The sequence below is a fragment of the Carassius auratus genome, chromosome 16 (assembly GCF_003368295.1).
Source record: "Carassius auratus strain Wakin chromosome 16, ASM336829v1, whole genome shotgun sequence".
NCBI classification, from domain to species: Eukaryota; Metazoa; Chordata; class Actinopteri; order Cypriniformes; family Cyprinidae; genus Carassius; species Carassius auratus.
In genome coordinates this window covers 16,478,978-16,499,292 of record NC_039258.1, presented here as the reverse complement: position 1 = coordinate 16,499,292, position 20,315 = coordinate 16,478,978, and the positions used below count along the sequence as shown (strand labels likewise).

The 20,315-nt window shown below is 37.1% G+C and overlaps 1 protein-coding gene across 1 annotated transcript in view; it reads right to left on the bottom strand.

The window, feature by feature from the left end:
• Positions 1–20,031, bottom strand: part of LOC113116317 (beta-1-syntrophin-like) — a 36,462-nt gene extending 16,431 nt beyond the window's left edge. Inside the window, exon 1 of the mRNA XM_026284405.1 lies at positions 19,353–20,031. Within this exon, the coding sequence (XP_026140190.1) occupies positions 19,353–19,857 (505 nt within the window). The 5' untranslated portion in view covers positions 19,858–20,031. The remainder of the gene's footprint in view (positions 1–19,352) is intronic.
• Positions 20,032–20,315: the final 284 nt, after the last annotated feature.

The following is a 20,315-nucleotide window of genomic DNA, read 5'->3' as shown; positions in this document are numbered from 1 at the left end:
ATGACATCAGTTTGGTTAAAACAATAATTTTGAATGCCTGGGGGTAACATACCAGTTGCATATTACATAAATGCTTCTCCACAAACACGTTTGCACATAATATTCTGCATCATGCGAAGTAAACAATTCCTAACTGCAGGATCAAGTAATAAAAGATCAACAGAATGATTCATCATTCAAAATTCAACCAGGAAAAGTACTCTTTTCAAAAGTAAGGTACACTAACAGCATGCTTTTAGGCTGGGAGACCAATTATAGCCTATGTGTTAGACATTCTGATATCTATCTACTATCAAATTAACCTAGCATATAGCAAGCAACAAGTTACATGAGGTGACCTTCTTAACTGTACATGTACATAATCATTAAAAATCATACATGAGCTGTCTTAACAACCAAAATGACAAAAAAAACATGTAAAAAGTATGTGTATATTATAAAAACTTTTTTTTTGGGGGGGGGGCATGTATTTACTTTTAATCATTGTATATGCAGTGTAGATCAAAATTGGAGAACAAGCTACAATTTCAACATTTCAAGTTCAATGCTTAGTATTTCAAGTTATCCTAACAGGAGCAGAAGGGAAGATTTTTAAGCATATTTTATACATTAATTGTATTTTGAAGCAGAGTATAAAGAAACCTAAATTACATATTTGAAAAAAGAACAAATCAAAAGTAGGAAACACTTACAGCAACCTTCAAGTTATTGGTGTTAATCTGGCACCTTGTGCTTATTTCCTTAATTATATGACAAACCCTATTTAGCTGGCAGCATTCCTCCAATATTCACTGAGATGTAAGATGGCGGGCCACTCTTTATGACTGAAACCCTGCGACAGAAGCCATCGCAAGAGAAGTTGGGCATTCCAAATCTGTGATAGCTTGAATATTACAGGTTTACAATTACATTAATTCATTCAAGTCCCCCGAAAAGGCTGGTCATCAACATAAGACAAATGCATGAGGGGACAGGATAATGCAGAGACTCTCAGTAGGGAAGTGGTTCAACACTGCAGGTGGAATTTCTTGCCAGGTCAGCGATGAACAGGGTTTTGGAACGGTCTCGGCGTGTTTAAGAGAAGTCGGTGAGAGCAAGTGGAATTTATTTGGGTCTGATGGGAAACATTTCGGTTTAGCATAAAAATGAGGAAAGACTGAATACCAAGTGAATGAAGAAGTTAGTGAAAGATGGAGGAGGAAGTGTCATGGTTCGGGTGATGTTTTCTGCAGCAGGAGTTGGGCCTTGGAGCTGATAAGAAGTTTGTGCTATTGCTCAGGTAACTAAAAGACAGTGAGGAGGAGACAATGACATGCATTTTCTGTCCACCAGTCCACCTCTAAATACACACCTAAAGTATGTGTTATCATCCTGACCTACTTTTTACACTTTAACGTATGGGAAACACGACTTACAAAGCTGCTGGGTCACTAAACTTAAATTTCTAAACGATAATCCCTGTCTTTACACCTTCACACTGATAAGAGTGACAAAGACCAAGGACAAAATAAAGAAAGATAACAACATAATCCATATACTCAAATTCTGAAGAGATTCAGAATTCCACTTCCAAAGTCTCACATGTCACAGTGTACTTCAGGGTCAAGGATTCTTCAGTCAGCTCTTGCATAAAACATTACTACTCAGAACTTTGGAGTCCACCACACAGCAGGAGGAACTCTATTCAGAGGCGTAAGAGCTCCTGTGGTCCTTTATCCTCAAGGACAAGCTAAGAGACTGGCAACAAACACAAACCTATGAAAGGATTTCCTATGTTCTACAAAGGCAACGGGTAACTTTGTGGTAAAACAGTTAGTTATAAGCCCTCTTTGTTTCAAATTTACTTCTTTGTTTCAAACTGAACCATCTTACTTCAACATCAGTCAACAACTTGTTTCATTACAACAATAACTTTCTAAAAAAGTATTTAAAAAAAGTTTCCTAATGCTGCTGACTTTCATTTGGTAAAAGGTTAGTCCCAAGCAAAATGTAAAATTGTTCTGAAAATTAGCAATGAGAAATGGTGTGTTTATGGTTGACTGCTTTCATATACGCTATTAAATCCATGTTTTATTGGGGAACAGTCCATGAGAGATCCATTTTTCTTGAACATTCACACTTGGGAGTGGACATTAATTGCTCTCATTATGATGTGCACTCAAGGGAGAATGTTAAGTGCAACAGTTGAGAGCACCAATCACAATGAGAGTTTAAGTAGGAACTTCAGTTGCATGACCGCAATAAGCACCACAGAAATTTCAAAAATCTGTCCATAAATTAAATGTGGCATTTATGCACTTCACTGACTCGCATTAAAAACCTGCTTAATGTAGTTATGACACAATGGAAAGGAAGCATATATCAGTAGTATTCATTAGGGCTTGGTGATCAGTTTTATGCAACATTTTTTAGTCACAATATTTAACTACATTTATCATACCCACTACCTTTTAAAAGTTTGTGTTCTGTAAGGTTTCTTTGTTTTTGAAATTAGTATTTTGATAACCAAGGATGCATTTATCTGAGTTAAAACAGCAACATTGTGAAATATTATTCTAATTTAAAATAACTGTTTTGAAAATATAAAATTGAATATTAGAATTTATGCTCATGATAAAAAAGGTGAATTTTTAGCAGCCATTAATCCAATCTTCAATGTCACATGATCCTAGTTCAGAGCTCAAAAATATATAAAATAAAAATATATAAAATATTAATAATAATAAAGTTTGTTATTGCTTTTGAAATGTAGAGTATTTCAATATGTAATAGGAAGTTTTACCCCAGCCACAGTAAACCCATTAAACCTATATAAACTACCAAACCATTTAACTTTAAAATTATATTTCATAGCAATATGCATCAGCATACCAATCGACAGGAATATTAACTACATATACATATATACACACACACACACACACACACACACACACACACATATATATATATATATATATATATATATATATATATATATATAGTGATTTCAGATGAATACTAACTATTTACTATTGTCTTTTATAGCAGCTTTACAAAAGAACTTTTTTTTTTTTTATCACTGAAATGTCATTTTCTTATTTATCAATGTAAAGCTGCTTTAAAACAATCTGTATCGTATAAAGTGCTATATATACAGGTGCTGGTCATATAATTAGAATATCATCAAAAAGTTGATTTACTTCACTAATTCCATTCAAAAAGTGAAACTTGTATATTATATTCATTCATTACACACAGACTGATCTATTTCAAATGTTAATTTTTTTTAAATTTTGATGATTATAACTGACAACTAAGGGAAATCCCAAATTCAGTATCTCAGAAAATTAGAATATAACTTAAGACTAAAACAAATAAAGGATTTGTAGAAATCTTGGCCAACTGAAAAGTATGAACATGAAAAGTATGAGCATGTACAGCACTCAGTTGGGCATCCTGTTGCCTGAATTACTGCAGCAATGTAGCGTGGCATGGAGTCGATCAGTCTGTGGCACTGCTCAGTTGTTAAGAGAGCCCAGGTTGCTCTGATAGTGGCCTTCAGCTCTTCTGCATTGTTGGGTCTGGCATATCGCATCTTCCTCTTCCCAATACCCCATAGATTTTTTATGGGGTTAAGGTCAGGCGAGTTTGCTGGCCGATTAAGAACAGGGATACCATGGTCCTTAAACCAGGTACTGGTAGCTTTGGCACTGTGTGCAGGTGCCAAGTCCTGCTGGAAAATGAAATCTGCATCTCCATAAAGTTGGTCAGCAGCAGGAAGCATGAAGTGCTCTAAAACTTCCTGGCATACAGCTGCGTTGACCTTGGACTTCAGAAAACACAGTGGACCAACACCAGCAGATGTCATGGCATCCCAAACCATCACTGACTGTGGAAACTTTATACTTGACCTCAAGCAACGTGGATTGTGTGCCTCTCCTCTCTTCCTCCAGACTCTGGGACCCTGATTTCCAAAGGAAATGCAAAATTGACTTTCATCAGAGAACATAACTTTGGGACTCTCAGCAGCAATTCAGTTCTTTTTGGAGTGAGACGCTTCTGACGCTGTCTGTTGTTCAAGAGTGGCTTGACACAAGGAATGAGACAGCTGAAACCCATGTCTTGCATACGTCTGTGCATAGTGGTTCTTGAAGTACTGACTCCAGTTGCAGTCCACTCTTTGTGAATCTTCCCCATAGTTTTGAATGGGTTTTGTTTCACAATTCTCTCCAGGGTGCGGTTATCCCTATTGCTTGTACACTTTTTTTCTACCACATCTTTTCCTTCCCTTCGTCTCTCTATTAATGTGCTTGGACACAGAGCTCTGTGAACAGCCAGCCTCTTTTGCAATGACCTTTTGTGTCTTGCCCGTGTCAATCGTCTTTTGGACAACTGTCAAGTCACCAGTCTTCCCCATGATTGTGTAGCCTACAGAACTAGACTGAGAGACCATTAAAGGCTTTGCAGGTGTTTTGAGTTAATTAGCTGATTAGAGTGTGGCACCAGGTGTCTTCAATATTGAACCTTTTCACAATATTCAAATTTTCTGAGATACTGGATTTGGTTGTACGTTATAATCATCAAAATTAAAAGAAATAAACATCTGAAATCTATCAGTCTGTGTGTAATGAATTAATATAATATGTGAAAAAAGTTTCACTTTTTGAATGGAATTAGTGAAATAAATCAACTTTTTGATAATATTCTAATCATAACACCAGCACCTGTTAATAAAGACAGACCTGATATGTGTTACTTAATTTTATATTGCTAGCAAAATCATTTCAACCCGCATGATATTTTTTCTTTTTTGTATCTTGCCTCTGTATAAAGGGGCGGTCACACTGCACTTTTCGTTCCGTTGACTTCCATTCATACGCATACGAATGCGACTGGAAACTTTCGCAAGTGCTTGCGTTTCTGGTCTAAGTTCAAGTTTGGTGAACTCTGACCTGCGAATTTGCATCAAGTGAAGACGTGGGACCAGTAGAAGATCGATACGTCACTGCATGACCTCACTGTACAGAAATAAAAAATTAAGGAAGCGCTTATTTTAGATTATAAAAATAATATAAAAAAAGAAGCTGCATGGTTCGCAGTGTCAGTGGAAACAGGAACAGATGGTACATTTGAATGCATTTTATAATTTATTGCTTAGTGTGTATATATTTATATACAGAGAGAGAGACAGTGAGTACAATATAATAAGATGCTTTCGACGCCGTCGCAAAAGACACAGTACAAGCACATTGGAATCCATGTTGTGATAACTGAGGGGAAACATTGGTGCTTGATGTTATCTCCAGCTACCGCCCATATTTGCAGTGGTGTCCGGAAAACATTTTGCTCGTTGAAAGTATAGTGTGACTGCTAGGCCTGGGACGGTATTGAATTTTTCTTACCATGGTTGAAAAGCAATAAATTCCCGCGGTATTGCAGTAAACCGCAACCCGCAACCCCCCCGCCCCCCACCACACCACGCCACCGTGATCGATGGACTTTCACTTTCGCACACACACGGGAGGCAAACAAATGTGAGGAACAGGTTTATTTCACTTTTTTTTTTACATTTAGAACATGAACATTTAGAACAGAAATGGAATGATGGAAATGGAAATAAAAATTCTGCAAAACGAAATAATAGGCGAGGTTACCCTAGCCTTCATATTTTTGGGGGGCGATATCAGATCTGATCGCAATTCACAACAGAGATCTGAAGATAGAGCATCATAAAGACAAACAAACACATTTTTATTTATCGTATTGATCAGTAATAGATATTAATTTGCATGTTTATTTTCCATATTTTTACCTTCAGATTAGGCTACAGTCGTCGTCATCAAACAATCACTTAAACTATAACGACTTTTGCACACACAGAGGCTAAGGCAATTGAGCATAAGGAACACGTTTAATATTTATTATTTCACATTTAGAATAAGAACATTTAGAACAGAAATTATGTCTGAAATGGTTTACATCCCAGCCTTCATATTTTTTGCTAGAAAAACTAGCATGTTCACTTTGTCAGGTTTAAGGGAGGCCCCTCAAAGACGTAACGACGTTACCTGCAGCACTGAACACACGGTCTGAGGGAATGCTTGTAGCGCAAATGGTCATAAATTTTCGGGCGGGGACATTCATCATCTCCTCCATGAGCTCATCCTTCACCTCGTCAGAAATGTCAATATCCTTATACCTAGGGTCGACAAACGCGGTCTTTGCCAATAGCTGTTGAGGGTGCACTGTATTTTTCCATCAAAACGGCAGACATTTTTTCTTTCTATTTTAATATTTATATAGATATTACATGTGCGCTTTTTTGTCTCAGTGGTTAATAATGGCTATTTAACGAAGGCATATAGAGTAATATAAATATGTAGACATATAGGCTAAATTAATATAAATATAAAAAAATCTATAATATATATAAATATTATTTATATTATATATTTTTACATATTTATATTTATTTAGCCTATATCTCGTGTGCGCTTTGGTCTCAGTGTGGTTCAAGGCTATAATTTAACGAATGCTATTTAATTTAACAAAGTGTCGCTGCTCACAATATTGTGGTTGTTTTTTAGTTACAAATAAGATAGCCTAAATATAAATAATATTTATAAATAAGATAAATATAAATAATATTTATAAGTAAAAAAAAAAAAAAAAAAAAGAGGGTATTGTAAGATACGTCCTCAGGTTGGGCGTATTTGAACGTGATAGCGGAATCTTTTTGTAGCAAATTCTACAAATGGGCTCATTAAAATTGCCTGGAAGTCCTTTTTCATCAGGTTCAAAGCCAAAATTTGCCCATATTTGCGACGTGACATTTGGCTTTGCCACCAAGTTAGCCCTCTCTGCCATGTTTCGATGGAATAGTACCTTAAATGCGCAATTGTCGGCTGCGCAACCACGTGAGAGAATTGTGTTAAGCAGAATAAGCATGTGCAATTAAAAACTGAGGTCCTGCTTTTTTGGCTTTCTCATGAGTTATCCGCCTGTATTTTATGCTTTAGTAAAATGAATAGGCTACAAGACATTACACAGGTACACAGTCAATATTATTGCGGTATTGCGGTAATGCGGTAACCATCCCAGGCCTAGTGACTGCCCCTTAATGCATATTAAAAGTCATAAGTGCAGTGCTGAAAAAAAAAAAGTAGCGCCATTTTGTTTACAGCAGAAACCAAGGAAACGCTTTAAGCGCCACCTGCTGGCAGAGAGTGAAGCTCATCTGCTGTTTCATGCAGATATTTTAGGTGTAGTTTGTGTAGCACAAAACAGGTCAAATCATTCAGTTTTTGCTTCAAAATGTAAAAATATAATTTAGATTAAAAACTGTGTATGCAGCATCTTTGTTTGTTTTTAAAGTGCAGTGGTTGCCTCTAATTTTAAACTGAAAGAGCACAGACAAAGCATTATTTCGTTTATATGAAAAGATTTTATTTTGTGTTATTTTTTATTTATTTTTTTCAATTTAGTTGTATTATTTACATTTACATTATGTTTAAATGTTATTATTTACCAGATGCTTTTATCCAAAGCGACTTACAAATGAGGACAATAGAAGCAATCAAAACAAACAAAAGAACAATAATATGCAAGTGCTATATTAGCTATTTTCAATATACATGTTGCCCCTTGGTAATATTATTAGAAAATACGGGATTAGTTTCCACTGTTATGCTGATGATACTCAACTTTACAGTATATCTCAACATGACCAGATGAAACTTCTAAATTATCTAAGCTAACCGAGTGTGTTAAAAATGTAAAAGATTGGATCACCAATAATTTTCTCCTATTAAATTCGGATAAGACAGAGATATTACTTATTGGACCAAAAAACAGTACACAGAATCTAGTAGACTACAGTTTGCAACTAGATGGATGTACTGTTACTTCCTCTACAGTCAAAAATCTGGGTGTTATATTAGACAGCAACTTGTCTTTTGAAAACCATATTTCCCATTTTACAAAAACAGGATTCTTCCATTTTAGAAACATTGCCAAGCTACGAAACACGTTACCTGTTTCTGATGCAGAAAAGCTGGACTATTGTAATGCACTTCTAGGTGGTTGTCCTGCATCTTCAAAAAACAAGCTACAGGTAGTCCAAAATGCAGCAGCTAGAGTCCTTACCAGGTCAAGGAAATATTATCATTTTTATTATTTTACAGTCTCTGCACTGGCTACCTATTAAGTTTCGTATCAGTTACAAATTATCATTACTTACCTATAAGGCCCTAAATGGTTTAGCTCCTGCGTACCTAACTAGCCTTATAACACATTACAATCCATCACGCACCCAAAGGTCACAAAACACTGGACTTTTGGTAGTTCCTAGGATAGCAAAGTCCAACTAAAGGAGGTAGAGATTTTTCACATTTGGCTCCCAAACTCTGGAATAGCCTTCCTGATAATGTTCGGGGTTCAGACACACTCTGTTTAAATCTAGATTAAAAACATATCTCTTTCACCAAGCATTCGAATAATGCATCTCATAATTTGTGACTGAAGTTGTATCTGATCAAAAGCGCATTATTAATCTTTAGCTTTAACTGATTACTTTTACTTGGCTGGAACAGCAGCTACGCTAATTATGTCTCTATTTGTTTCTCTGTTTTGCCATGGGATTTACATCCCGTGATGACTAGGATAAAAAAAAAAAAGATCAAATCTGGATCCAGAACACCTGAGAAGAGATGATGCCAACCCCTCAGCGGACCTCAAATGATGCTAAACCTCAAACAACATGCAGAACTAACAAATATTGCTACAAGTGTGATAACATAATATAATAATTGCTGTTAATAGTGTTCATCGTCTGGTTGACTACATCTTGTATTTATTTTTCTTAAAATTCCTTTCATATGCACATAAACTGACAGTCACCACTGATAAGCTACTACTAAATATTGTAGAAACTTAATGTGCTGTAGTTGCTTTGCAATGATTTGTATTATAAAAAGCGCTATACAAATAAACTTGAATTGAATAGTATATTATTATATTTCAATTTCACAAAGCAATGTGCAGCATTTTGTCCAAGCAATAATAAAAGGACCCATTTAATTTATAATTTATCTTAAATCTCATTTTGTTCGTGAATCGTGAATTAAATCATGAGATCAAAATCATGAATCGAAACGAATCATGAGTTGATTGAATCGTTACATCCCTAGCTACTATATATATATATATGTGTGCGTGTGTGTGTGTGTTTAATGTTCATGAATTAAAAGAAATTAAATGAATGTTTTATGCCTTAAAAATTTAAATAAACAACAGAATTTCTGAGGGGAAAAAATCATCAGGGCTATTGTAAGAATAAATTAAACTTGTTTTATGCTTTTCAAATAATTAGACATGCTAAAACACAGAATTTGATAAAAATAAACATAAGGCTAGAAAAAAAAATAAAACATTTCATAGGGCCCTAAATATGTCATTTTTGTTAAACTTTTAATTAATTGAGGTAAATTGTTTAAGTTCCATGCTTTTAATTAATTAGACATGCTTTTTAATTCAAACAATTTCATTTAACCATTAAAAAGGAGTCCAGAAAGGTTAAAATGGAAAAAAAATGTGCAGTTGACTTTGATTGAGAATATCAATTCCTTTGTCTTCTAAACTTTTGTTAAAGGGAATGTTAAGGACTGGCCGAGTCACGTTCCAGGCTGGATCAAGGAAATGATATTGCTTTGAATGTTTTGAACTTACACTTCCCTTAACCATTAACTAACTGGGCAATAAGTACTAAGGTAAAATTATCTGGGGCCGTATAAAGCTGCTCAGAGTAAAACATTTTGTCTTGAGTGTGTCAAAATTCTAAGAATGTAGTTATTATTTCTAGACTCTTATTTCTAATAAGAGTGTGATTCATAAAGGTAAGATAAACTGTTGAGACAGAAATTAAAGTAGTAATTAAATTTTTACCATTTGACCAGTTTTGCCAACTGCTTTCAATTAAAAGTAACTAAAACTGGTCACTTAATGTCGCTAGATGACCTCATAAATGTCAGTTTACTGATCTATATTTATGTAGATCAGTGAACTCGCCTTTATGACGTCATAGGAGTGTCTCGGAATGTAGATAAGCTTTTTCCAAGAAATTGGTTTTGTTGCTAGGCTTTAGAAAAATCTCTAAAGGGGTGAGGAAGTCACTAAACATAGTGACAAAGTTGACAACATTGGCACATTGACTAAAACATAAGTTATTAAAGGGCTCATATAACGTTGCTAAAAAGAACATTAGTTTGTGTATTTGGTGTAATGCAATGTGTTTATGCAGTTTAAGGTTCAATAAACATTATTTTCCACATAATGTGCATTAATGTTGCTCCTTTATGCCCTCTCTTCTGAAACTCGTAGATTTTTACAAAGCTCATTGTTCTGAAAAGTGAGGTGTATGCTGATTGGTCAGCGACAAGCAACAAGCGCTACTCTACCCTACTCAAAACTCATGATTGAATCAAAGCAAATTCTTTAAATAAGAAAAGTAGGTGTGAAACGATTCCTCAAGCAACTCGAGTAATTATCGAGGAAGCCTCTTTTAATTTATTTTAAATCTCAGGTCAGGTTCTTTCGAAATTATTTTTTTTAATGTGACACAACGCGTTTACGTCTCCCACAAAGCGGAAGGAGACACAAGCGCTGAGTCCGAAATCGCCTACTGCAAGGAGTCAGCAGTGTTTTGATTTGAGGGCACGGGCAAATGTAAAGTGAACGTTGTAGCGTGTGTCCATTGCAAGATAGAGCTGGCATACCAAAAGTAGGGCCCTATGATTTCCGCGATGCAGAAAACGCGGAGGGAATCGTGGAATCCAGTCATAAAAATGGAATTTACAGTTTAACGCGGTATGGCACGGAGTTTGCCAAATTTTTTAATTATTATTCATTGCACTTACATCAAATCATGATATGGACTAATATCTGTAAATATTAAGCCAGAACAGTCTATTTAAATATGAATCCTGTATGTTCTGCGTGTCTGTGTTAATGAATGGAGCAGAAGCGCGTCTTCCTTTATCACACACACTGAAGCGTGCGTGACGCTCGCGGTAATTTCAGAGTCTGCTGTCTCACTAAATAAGATGTGAACACATGAACAACATCTCCAGATCTGCACTGAGAGTCTCTTCATGAGTATTTGACCATTTGATTTGAGTAAAACTAGCGTCACATCACATACACAGAACTGTAAAGGTACGTCAACCCATCAAAACTACTGCTAAAAAAAAAATCATTTATTTTAAGGTTAAACACACATTTCTTCCATGTTTTATTTTTAATAGTAAATGCCATTTGTTCACCAAAAAGTTAAGTTAATTTTCAATAATTAAAAGATAAATTAAATTAATTTTTTATGTGTTTAATGTTTAATGTGCATCTAAGAAAATGCTTTATTTTAGACCCCAACTGAATGGCACTTAAATGCACTTAATTCATCTGTCAACTTTATTGTCATTGTTCACAGTACAAGTACAGACAGAGAAACAATGGTTAATAATTAAATGTTTATTTTTGATGTATGCATTGCATTCTATGCATTTAAAAAATATAAATATATTTTTTTCTAAAAAAGGAAACTTAGTTGTTCATTTTAAGAGACCCAATAAGAGACTTATTTTCTCTTGCATAATTAATATTGCACTTTAATTGAGCAAAAACACATTTTATCCTATTACTCGATTAATCGATGGAATTTTTGGTAGAATACTCGATTACTAAAATATTCGATAGCTACAGCCCTACTGAAAATGCACTAACAGGCTGTGAGTCAGAACCGCCTGACTGTCCTTGCAAAGTTGGAACTGCCCCACTTCATAGAAACAGACACCGGCATTTTAGGCTACTATCACAAGAAACACTCCTTGTAATCCGCAAAATGCGCTGCACACATCTGAATATTTGGGTTTAACTGTACTGGAACAGTGTTGTAAATATAACTTAACCACTGATTTCTAGTTGTGAAAGCGAAAGTAGTTTTGCTTTCACAACAAAGCACAGTGTCTCAACAACATGGCGGTGGCGGCAACAGCGAGAATAAAAGTTATGCCTTCTTTCCTTGTGTGAACATTTGGGCAGCGTTATGCAAATCTTCCCACGAAGTGATGTAGAGATGTGGGGGCGTGTTAGAACGAGCCGTTTTCAGAGGGCATGGTTGACTCTTAACTTTTAAAGAATATCTCTTTGGATTTGAGACCACTTTAATATTTCATTGGGCCTATTGTTTTTGGACATGTTCATAATTTATTTGATAACAGCATGGCCAAAAATTAAGACCTTACAATTAGGCGTGTTTCATTGCATTATCACAAAAACTGTGGCTCAGTGATAGAGCACTGCATTAGTAGTGCAAAGGTTTGTGGGTTTGATTCCCAGGAAACACACATGCTTGTTTAAAAAAAAAAAAAAATTTAGCCTTAATGCACTGTAAGTTGCTTTGGATAAAAGCATCTGCTAAGTGCATAAATGTAAATAAAACAACTGACTAAGTGACAAGTTGTTATTATTATTTTTTTAAAGTGTAACTAAACCCCTGGTCAGAGCCTGACTCCTGACACCCACTGGCAATATTTGAAAAATGCTGAAAAGTGGGCAGAGCAGAGCGGAGATAGAGGGGACGAACCAAAGGCGGGGCTGAGTGAGTCGGGCGTGAACCTGAGACCCGCAGTGACGGATTTATTGACAGCTGCTGTCAGAGTCGCTAAAATGGAGAGTGACTGTAGAGACGCAAGTAGCTTTGCAACAGAGCGTTCATTTGAAGTAGAGGATGTCGAGGTGTCTGTGGACACACAGGGCCAGGGCCTGAGCCATATCAATTCAAGCCGCTGGCTCAAACTGCGGTCTTAATTCCTACATCACGATCGGCATCAGATGATGATAGCAAAGCAGCTGCCCAAGAGAGAATAGGGCCAGTCTCTGAGTAAGGCACTGCATCGCTTTTCAGCGTGAGCTGTGTGGAGAAGCCCATTTCCACCTCCATTGCGTTGGAGAAGTAATCCCGCGTAAAATGCAGTTTGCACACTCTAGCTCTAGATGGGAACTCGCAGTCTTTCAGGCCAAGTGCATGCAACCACTGGCGTCTAATTTTCAAGTCTGCTGGAAAACTATGCATTCCAGCAGTGATGTTGCAACGAGCAACACTACACCTACGTACCATCCTGACCACTGTACTGAATGCAGATAAATCTACGCTAACTTGAACCTATACAATACTATGCTACTAACTAACTATGCTTCTAAGAATACTAACGTTACGCTAACAACTATGCTAATTAACTACATAGGCTACTCAAAATAATCTAAATGAAAGTGATGTGACATACAGCCGAGTATGGTGACCCATACTCAGAATTATTGCTCTGCATTTAACCCATCCAAAGTGCACACACACACAGACAGCAGTGAACACACACACGGAGCAGTGGGCAGCCATTTATGCTGCGGCGCCCAGGGAGCAGTTGGGGGTTCAATGCCTTGCTCAAGGGCACCTAAGTCATGGTATTGCCAGCCCGAGACTCGAAACCACAATCCTAGGGTTAAGAGTCAAACTCTCTAACCACTAGGCCACGACTACATAACTATATAAATGCTATGTTAAATAGATGCTAAAATACTCTATACCAGTGGTTTTCAACCTGTGGGTCACGGTGGTATTGCAGGTGCGCCACCAATTACTATTAAAAGAAATAATAATTTTGTTAATATATGTAAAAATGTCTAAGTCATAACATAAATAATTTAATATATATATATAATTAAATAACAAAAAAATATTAAACTGTAACTATGCTTTCACTATTCAAGCTCACTGACTGGTTTAAGAATAAACCACCAATTAATATTTTTGCTGCATATGCTACAAAACAACAAATTCAAACATGAATAAATGGCTGTCAACATGTTCCCTCCTGACTGCTTGCTCCGCTTACTGTCTACCCACTGCCGACTGGATCTGGTTTTCCCGTTTTGCTGAGCGGTGCCAGCCCAACTTATTTTCGGTTATTTGTCAGTTCATTCTAGGGCAGTGCGATTAATAGAAATCGTCATATGCGCGATTTCTAAATTTATAGCACGATTTTCCGTGGCCCTGACCTCCCGCAGTATGCTATCCGATCCAATCAGAATGCAACAGAACAGAACAGACTGGGCATATGCCTAACTCCAAGTTCACACACTGTCTGTGATTCGCCTTTTTTTCTGAGCCCATATTAACGGATCAGAGCATTCACACTGCACGCGGTAAAAGGCTAGAAATAAAAACGGTGCAGTTTAAGTGAGAGGAGACATGCGAGAGCAGCGTGTATCTGAGCAAGCATGTCTGGTTTTGTGACACTGCAAAGGAAATCTGCGTGCGAACAGAGAGATTTGCACTTGTGCATTATTTTAATGTGCTTTCGCGTTACATTAATGCACTCTAGCTGCTGCTTCTGCACCGCTTACACATACTACGCACTGCAAACGGAGTACATGTGAACCTGTATAATGTATAACAAATCTATTTCAACACCTGAGGAACCGCTACAATTCATGAGCAAAAAAGAAAAAAATGTCCCTGGACACGGGATTTACTTATTTATATTTTTTGCCATATGTCTAGAAATTGTGTTACAACTTTACTATAGTGATGATTTTGACTTAAATAGAAAAATTTCGCAAACTTGATCATATAAATCGTGATAGTTTTTTTTTTTTTTTTTCATATTGCACAGCCCTAGTTCATTCAATAAATACAGTTAACAGTCTAGTTTCTGAGTGGTAAGTTAATAACCCAACAATAGCGGGGTCAAATCTTTTTTTTTTTTTTGCAGTGGGCCGCGCAAACTTATGTGTTTGGTTGTGTGGGCCACGAGTTGAAAAAGGTTGGGAACCACTGCTCTATACTGATTGTTTTCAATACTCGCAATTCCAAATCCTGACTCACTACAGTGATTTTGACGGAACAAGATGGTTTTATACTGCCATGGGCGTGGTAGCTTTCAGGCCATTCAACCTGAAGAAGGCAGCACTCAGGCGTTTTTTACACCATATATTGTAGAATTAAAACACTTTATACTCAAATGTCAAAAAAGTTACTTGAATCAATGAACAGCACTAATAAAGCCCCAATCTTACAGATCATTAACTAAAAAAAGAGACTTGTTATAGCACTTATATATCATTGCTCTTTTTGTTGTTTTTGATTGCTTCCACTGTCTTCATCTGTAAGTCGCTTTGGATAAAAGGGTCGGCTAAATGAATAAATGTAAATGTAAAAAAAGTTGGTTTAGGGTTTAGTTACCCTTTAATTAAGGGTAAACATGTCAAATTTCATAGGCCGTACGTCACTTTTGGCCACTACTATATGGCAGTTCATTGACCTCCAAAACCATATTGCAAAAACAAGACACTGTTATGAAGATTGAGGGCTTCCCTAGAGTTGTTCTTTGAGTTGCTCCAACTGTAAACGAGTAGACATGCCAATAGAAAAGGAAGCATTGATAATAATTTGTGATCATTTTGCACAATGCAAAGCATTAATATATATATATATATATATATATATATATATATATATATATATATATATATATATATATATATATATATATATATATATATATATATATATAATTTAAATATTAAAATATTTCAGTGCTTAAATTATTTTATTGTAGTAACATTAAATGATTGGTGTTGTGCTGCTGTGACTTCACATGAGCAGGCTCACTATTGGCTGAGTCAGAGGTCAACCATTTTGTGTTCATCGTAGTCCTTCGAAGTTCAGAAGAATTTTTTGACACTCAAAGAAGTTTCTAAAAAGTTTTAAACATATGGGTCCTGATCTTGAATGTAGTGCAAATGTGTTGTCCCTGCTCCTTGTATCTAGTGCATGCTTTAAAAACGAGGTCATGTGACTTGTGAGAGTGGTCTTTACCACACGTTCACCAAACTCTTTAACAGACTAGCCCTCATTCCAATCCCCGTCTCATTCTCTCTCACTTTATCATTTATTTACAATACTGGATACATGGGCGAATGAGAAAGAACAGAAAGCATAAGGTGCCACAGTCCAGGAAAGATTTATTCATGCCTTTGGCTCATGCATCTATCTTAGGTAAGATAACTAAAACTGTTTGCAGAGTCACGCTGTCATGCTTCGCACTAGTAACATTGAGAATGTGCTTTGACTTCCAGAGCATTTCATTATCCCCATTTCTTTGTCTAGGCTTTTACGACGACTCTTCACTTACCACGGTAATTGGGTGTTTTTAGAGAGCAAGTGATTCTAGTTTAAAGCATATCTATGAATGCAGGCACTCAAATCCATTTTTTTCTTCAAAACAACCCTGGTCTACAGTACTATTAATTTCATTTGCAATTATTTTCAGTACAATAGTGTGTTGTTGAACACTCAGCGCCTGAACACACATTTAATTTATCTTCATAAAACATCAGGCGTACACACAAGCAGCTTTTTGTGTGCTGTGTTTATCTGGTCAGCCTCATTACAAACTGCCTAGGTTTTTAAGAATGGGATTCATTGTTAAAAGAGGGAGAATAAAGCCCTTTTTGGACTTCGATTGGTAAATTGCTCATTTGAGGCATGAAGTGGTGCTGCAAAAAATACAAAAGAGTCCTTTGCTTAAATTGAGAATTTAACTTTTTTGGCGCACACATAGACAGGTAGCTATCATCAACCTGTCAAACTGCTTGAGACTGCTCTTATTTTTCTTCATTATCATCCAGAGACCTTGACTTCAATGTGACTGGCTCTGTAATTTTGCCAAAGACATTGACTTGTCCCCCAGGACAAATGTGTTTCTCAAGGATATAGACAAAGAGTATGGAAAGGCATCAGGGAGTCAGTTTAAAGAAGATGGTGTTGATTGATAGAGTGGTGACAGGGTAAAATACAAGCTGGGTGTAGTACATCTGTGGGAGTAAAAGGATGTGCAGATATTTCTGGCAAGAAATGTCAAAGTGAATTATTCAAAGAAGCCAAATCCCAAGGACAGGAGAAAGGAATCAAGGGCCTTGATTTGACATGCAAAACCCACTTGCTTGAGCACAATAGTGAGTCTGATGGACAACAGTAGTTTGATATATTAGATGCTGTGTTCACTGAAATTGATTGAAACTATAATCTCTAATGTTAACACTAGTTGGATTTTTTTTTTCTTTTAAATCAGAATTTCTGTTTGAAGATTTGCAATAATGAGTCTAACTAGTGAAATGTTTCATCAATTTTTCAAAGTGTGCTGATGATAACATGAGTGCTCTGTAGGAATCAGATTCATGCTTGTATGAGTCCTTTTAAAAAAAGGACTAAAACAAAAATAAGGCAAACGTATCAAGCTTGTTTTTGATTTTTCTAAATAAGTCAGGTATGTAAAGGATTTAAAGCAATAGTTCACCCAAAAATTTGAATTCAATCATAATTTACTTTTCTATTTTTTGTTTGTTTGTTTCTGTAGTGAAAGTGAATGGTGACTAGGTTGTCAAGCTCCAAAATTGAATCATAAAAGCACTCCATATTACTAGAGCTCTACATTTCATGTCTTTGAAGTCATGTGATAGATTTGTGTGTTGAAAAGGCCAAATTCAGATTTCGGCGTAGCTCTCAAATCTTATTTATGCAATTTGATTATTCATATACTTAAATCTGAAACAAACCAGGATTGTTTATGAGACACATTGACATCAAACCTGCCCAGCAACTTGATGACAAACTCATCGTTCACTATCGCTCCATGGGTAAAGTTAACACACAGCAATTTATCTTTTGGTAAATTGGAGGCAATTTTTTTTTAGGAATTTGTACCATCTCATCCATACATTTTCATATGATCTGAGGGTTGTGTTTAGTGGTGGACCATCATTTTTAATTTATTTTCTAAAAACTATAAAATTTCATACAAACTGGTATGAAATTGCTAATTTGAAAAAAAGTTACATTTTTCTTCCATGAGATTGGGTTGGAAAAAGCAGTGTGTTAAACTTCTTTTGTGTTCCATGGAGGAAAGAAAGTATGGAAAGGTGCTGGAACGATGTGAGGGGAGAACAGAATTTCCAATATTCTTTTCTCCTAATGGATCCCACCATCAGCCCATCAGCGACCGAAGAATATGACAAAAACTACAGCACATCTGTGTTCACTTAGTCACAAAGACGTCAGGTGGGGAGCTGTGAAGCCACTGAACAGACCAAATATAGATATGAAATCTTAGTATTTAGTCGCTTGAATCAACCTGAAAGCAACAAACGTAAGTGTTCCGTTTCCAAAGTAATCTGATAGTCAAAACCGTCAAACTTTTACAGTGTTTCAACAGGTCAGATGCAGAAATCAAAACACTGACGCACACATCCACAGCTGAGCTCCAATGCCCTGTTTAAATTAGTTACAGAATGAGACTATACTGGCCCTCAGGTCAGTGCACAGGAAAACCCTTAAAGTCCCTATAAAGTAAATTCTGAGAATACGGGGTTAAAGTCTTTCAGCAGAGAAGAGCTAATGCAACAGAGCAAAAGGACTGATAGTGAAAGAGCTTTTGCATTTATTGTGTGACTGGGATTTTAAGATGTACAAAACACGGAAATATGGATTACAACAGGATGCATTCTTACAATAGTATCATTGACTGAATAAAGACAATACATTTGCCTGATTTGTTGCACTTTACTAAAAACTCCCCCACATTCTGATCTCTAAACACTGTTAAATGCTCAGTATTTCAATACAGTGTGATATGACCTTAGCTCTTAATTTGCATAAATTGAATAAGTTTGCATACTTTGCACATACTTTTAAATGGCAAACTATTTGTATTTTTCTAGCTGCTGTTTCAGTGCAATTGCAAGGCGCTGTGTGTCGAACCACATTTCCTAAAATCTTCAGCTGAAAACCTTCAACATGACTAAGCGGAATGAAAACATCCTGGAGAGTGGCAAAGTTATGAACGTCCCTCTGAAATCTGAGGTACGCTTTTATGATGCAGTGAAAGGCAGTCTCATAGCTTTATCACTCTCAGGGGTGCTTTCATCCCTAATGCACGACACCGGAGGGCACAGCAAACATGTCCATCACTCTGGCATTGACCTTATTCAGTGTAAGTGTAAGTGAAGGACGTGTCTGCAGCACCTTCATGAACACAACTTAAACCAGCCTGGATGGATGGTCTAACCTGGTTTCCAAGATGGTATTTAGCTGGGTAACTTGCTGGTTTTAGAGAGGAAGTGTGCACAGCATACCAGCTTAGACTTATCTACCTTGTGAATGCTGTTTATGCTTCAGTTCTTCTTACCCACAGGTCCATTCCCACCTGACTCAAAACTCAACAGCCCCACTGACAGTTCCCGAGCCTTTCTCCCGTCCTTACCTTCCAGCATAACCTCTCTGCCCGCTTTCTTCAGCACCTGCACCGCCTCGTCGTGCGTGGCGTCCCGCAGATCGATCGCGTTCACGGACAGTATCGCGTCCCCCACGTAGAGCGCTTGAGTCTGGTCCGCAGCCAGACCTTTGAAGATTTTACTAATCAGAATAGGCATCTTGTTCTCCTTCCCGCCTTTGATGCTTATCCCTAATCCACCGAGCTCCTGCTTGATCACTTTGACACATCTCTTGCGGTTCGCAATCGCTTCGGGAACTTGTGAATCCGTGTATGGAGTCCCGACAGTTTTGGGACTGTTGGTGGGGTCCGGCTGGTCACTGTAGGAGCCGTTGGTGGTGATGCCGTTCAGGTTTACGCTGGCGTCGGTCGCGGGCTCCTCGCAGCTGAGCGTCAGCGACGCGTCGCTTAAACTCGCCAGGACCGCGTGCCATCGCTCTCGTACTAGCACCTCCAAACATGTACTTTTCTGCACTCTGTTACCACAAACCGCCATCTTTGAAGCATTCTTAAAATGCCATGGGATTTCATACACACGCACAGGACTTTACCCCCGGACAGGGAAAAAGTTGTGATTCAGGTTGGATAGTTTCAGCCCCTCTACAGGCTCCACATGCATATCCTCTTTGGGTGGAGCAAATGTGTGAGATGTCCTGTCCTGTGTGTGGCCATGCTGAACTCTCTCTCTCTCTCTCTCTCTCTCTCTCTCTCGCTGTCAGGAAATGTTCGGCTTGAAGTCTGTGTGATTTTGTTAAGTACACCACTGATCTCAGGTTGGCATCGTTGTGTTGAACTTTTAGCACTAACTTACCTCTACAATAAAGACGGCCACTCAAATCATTCAATTGGCGGCTCTTTCTAACATTTGAAGTCTAAATCAGCAGTTTGGGAATTATAAAGGCTGTTAGAAATGTTCTGGTAATACTTCTGGCTAACGTGAACGTGATTTCTGTC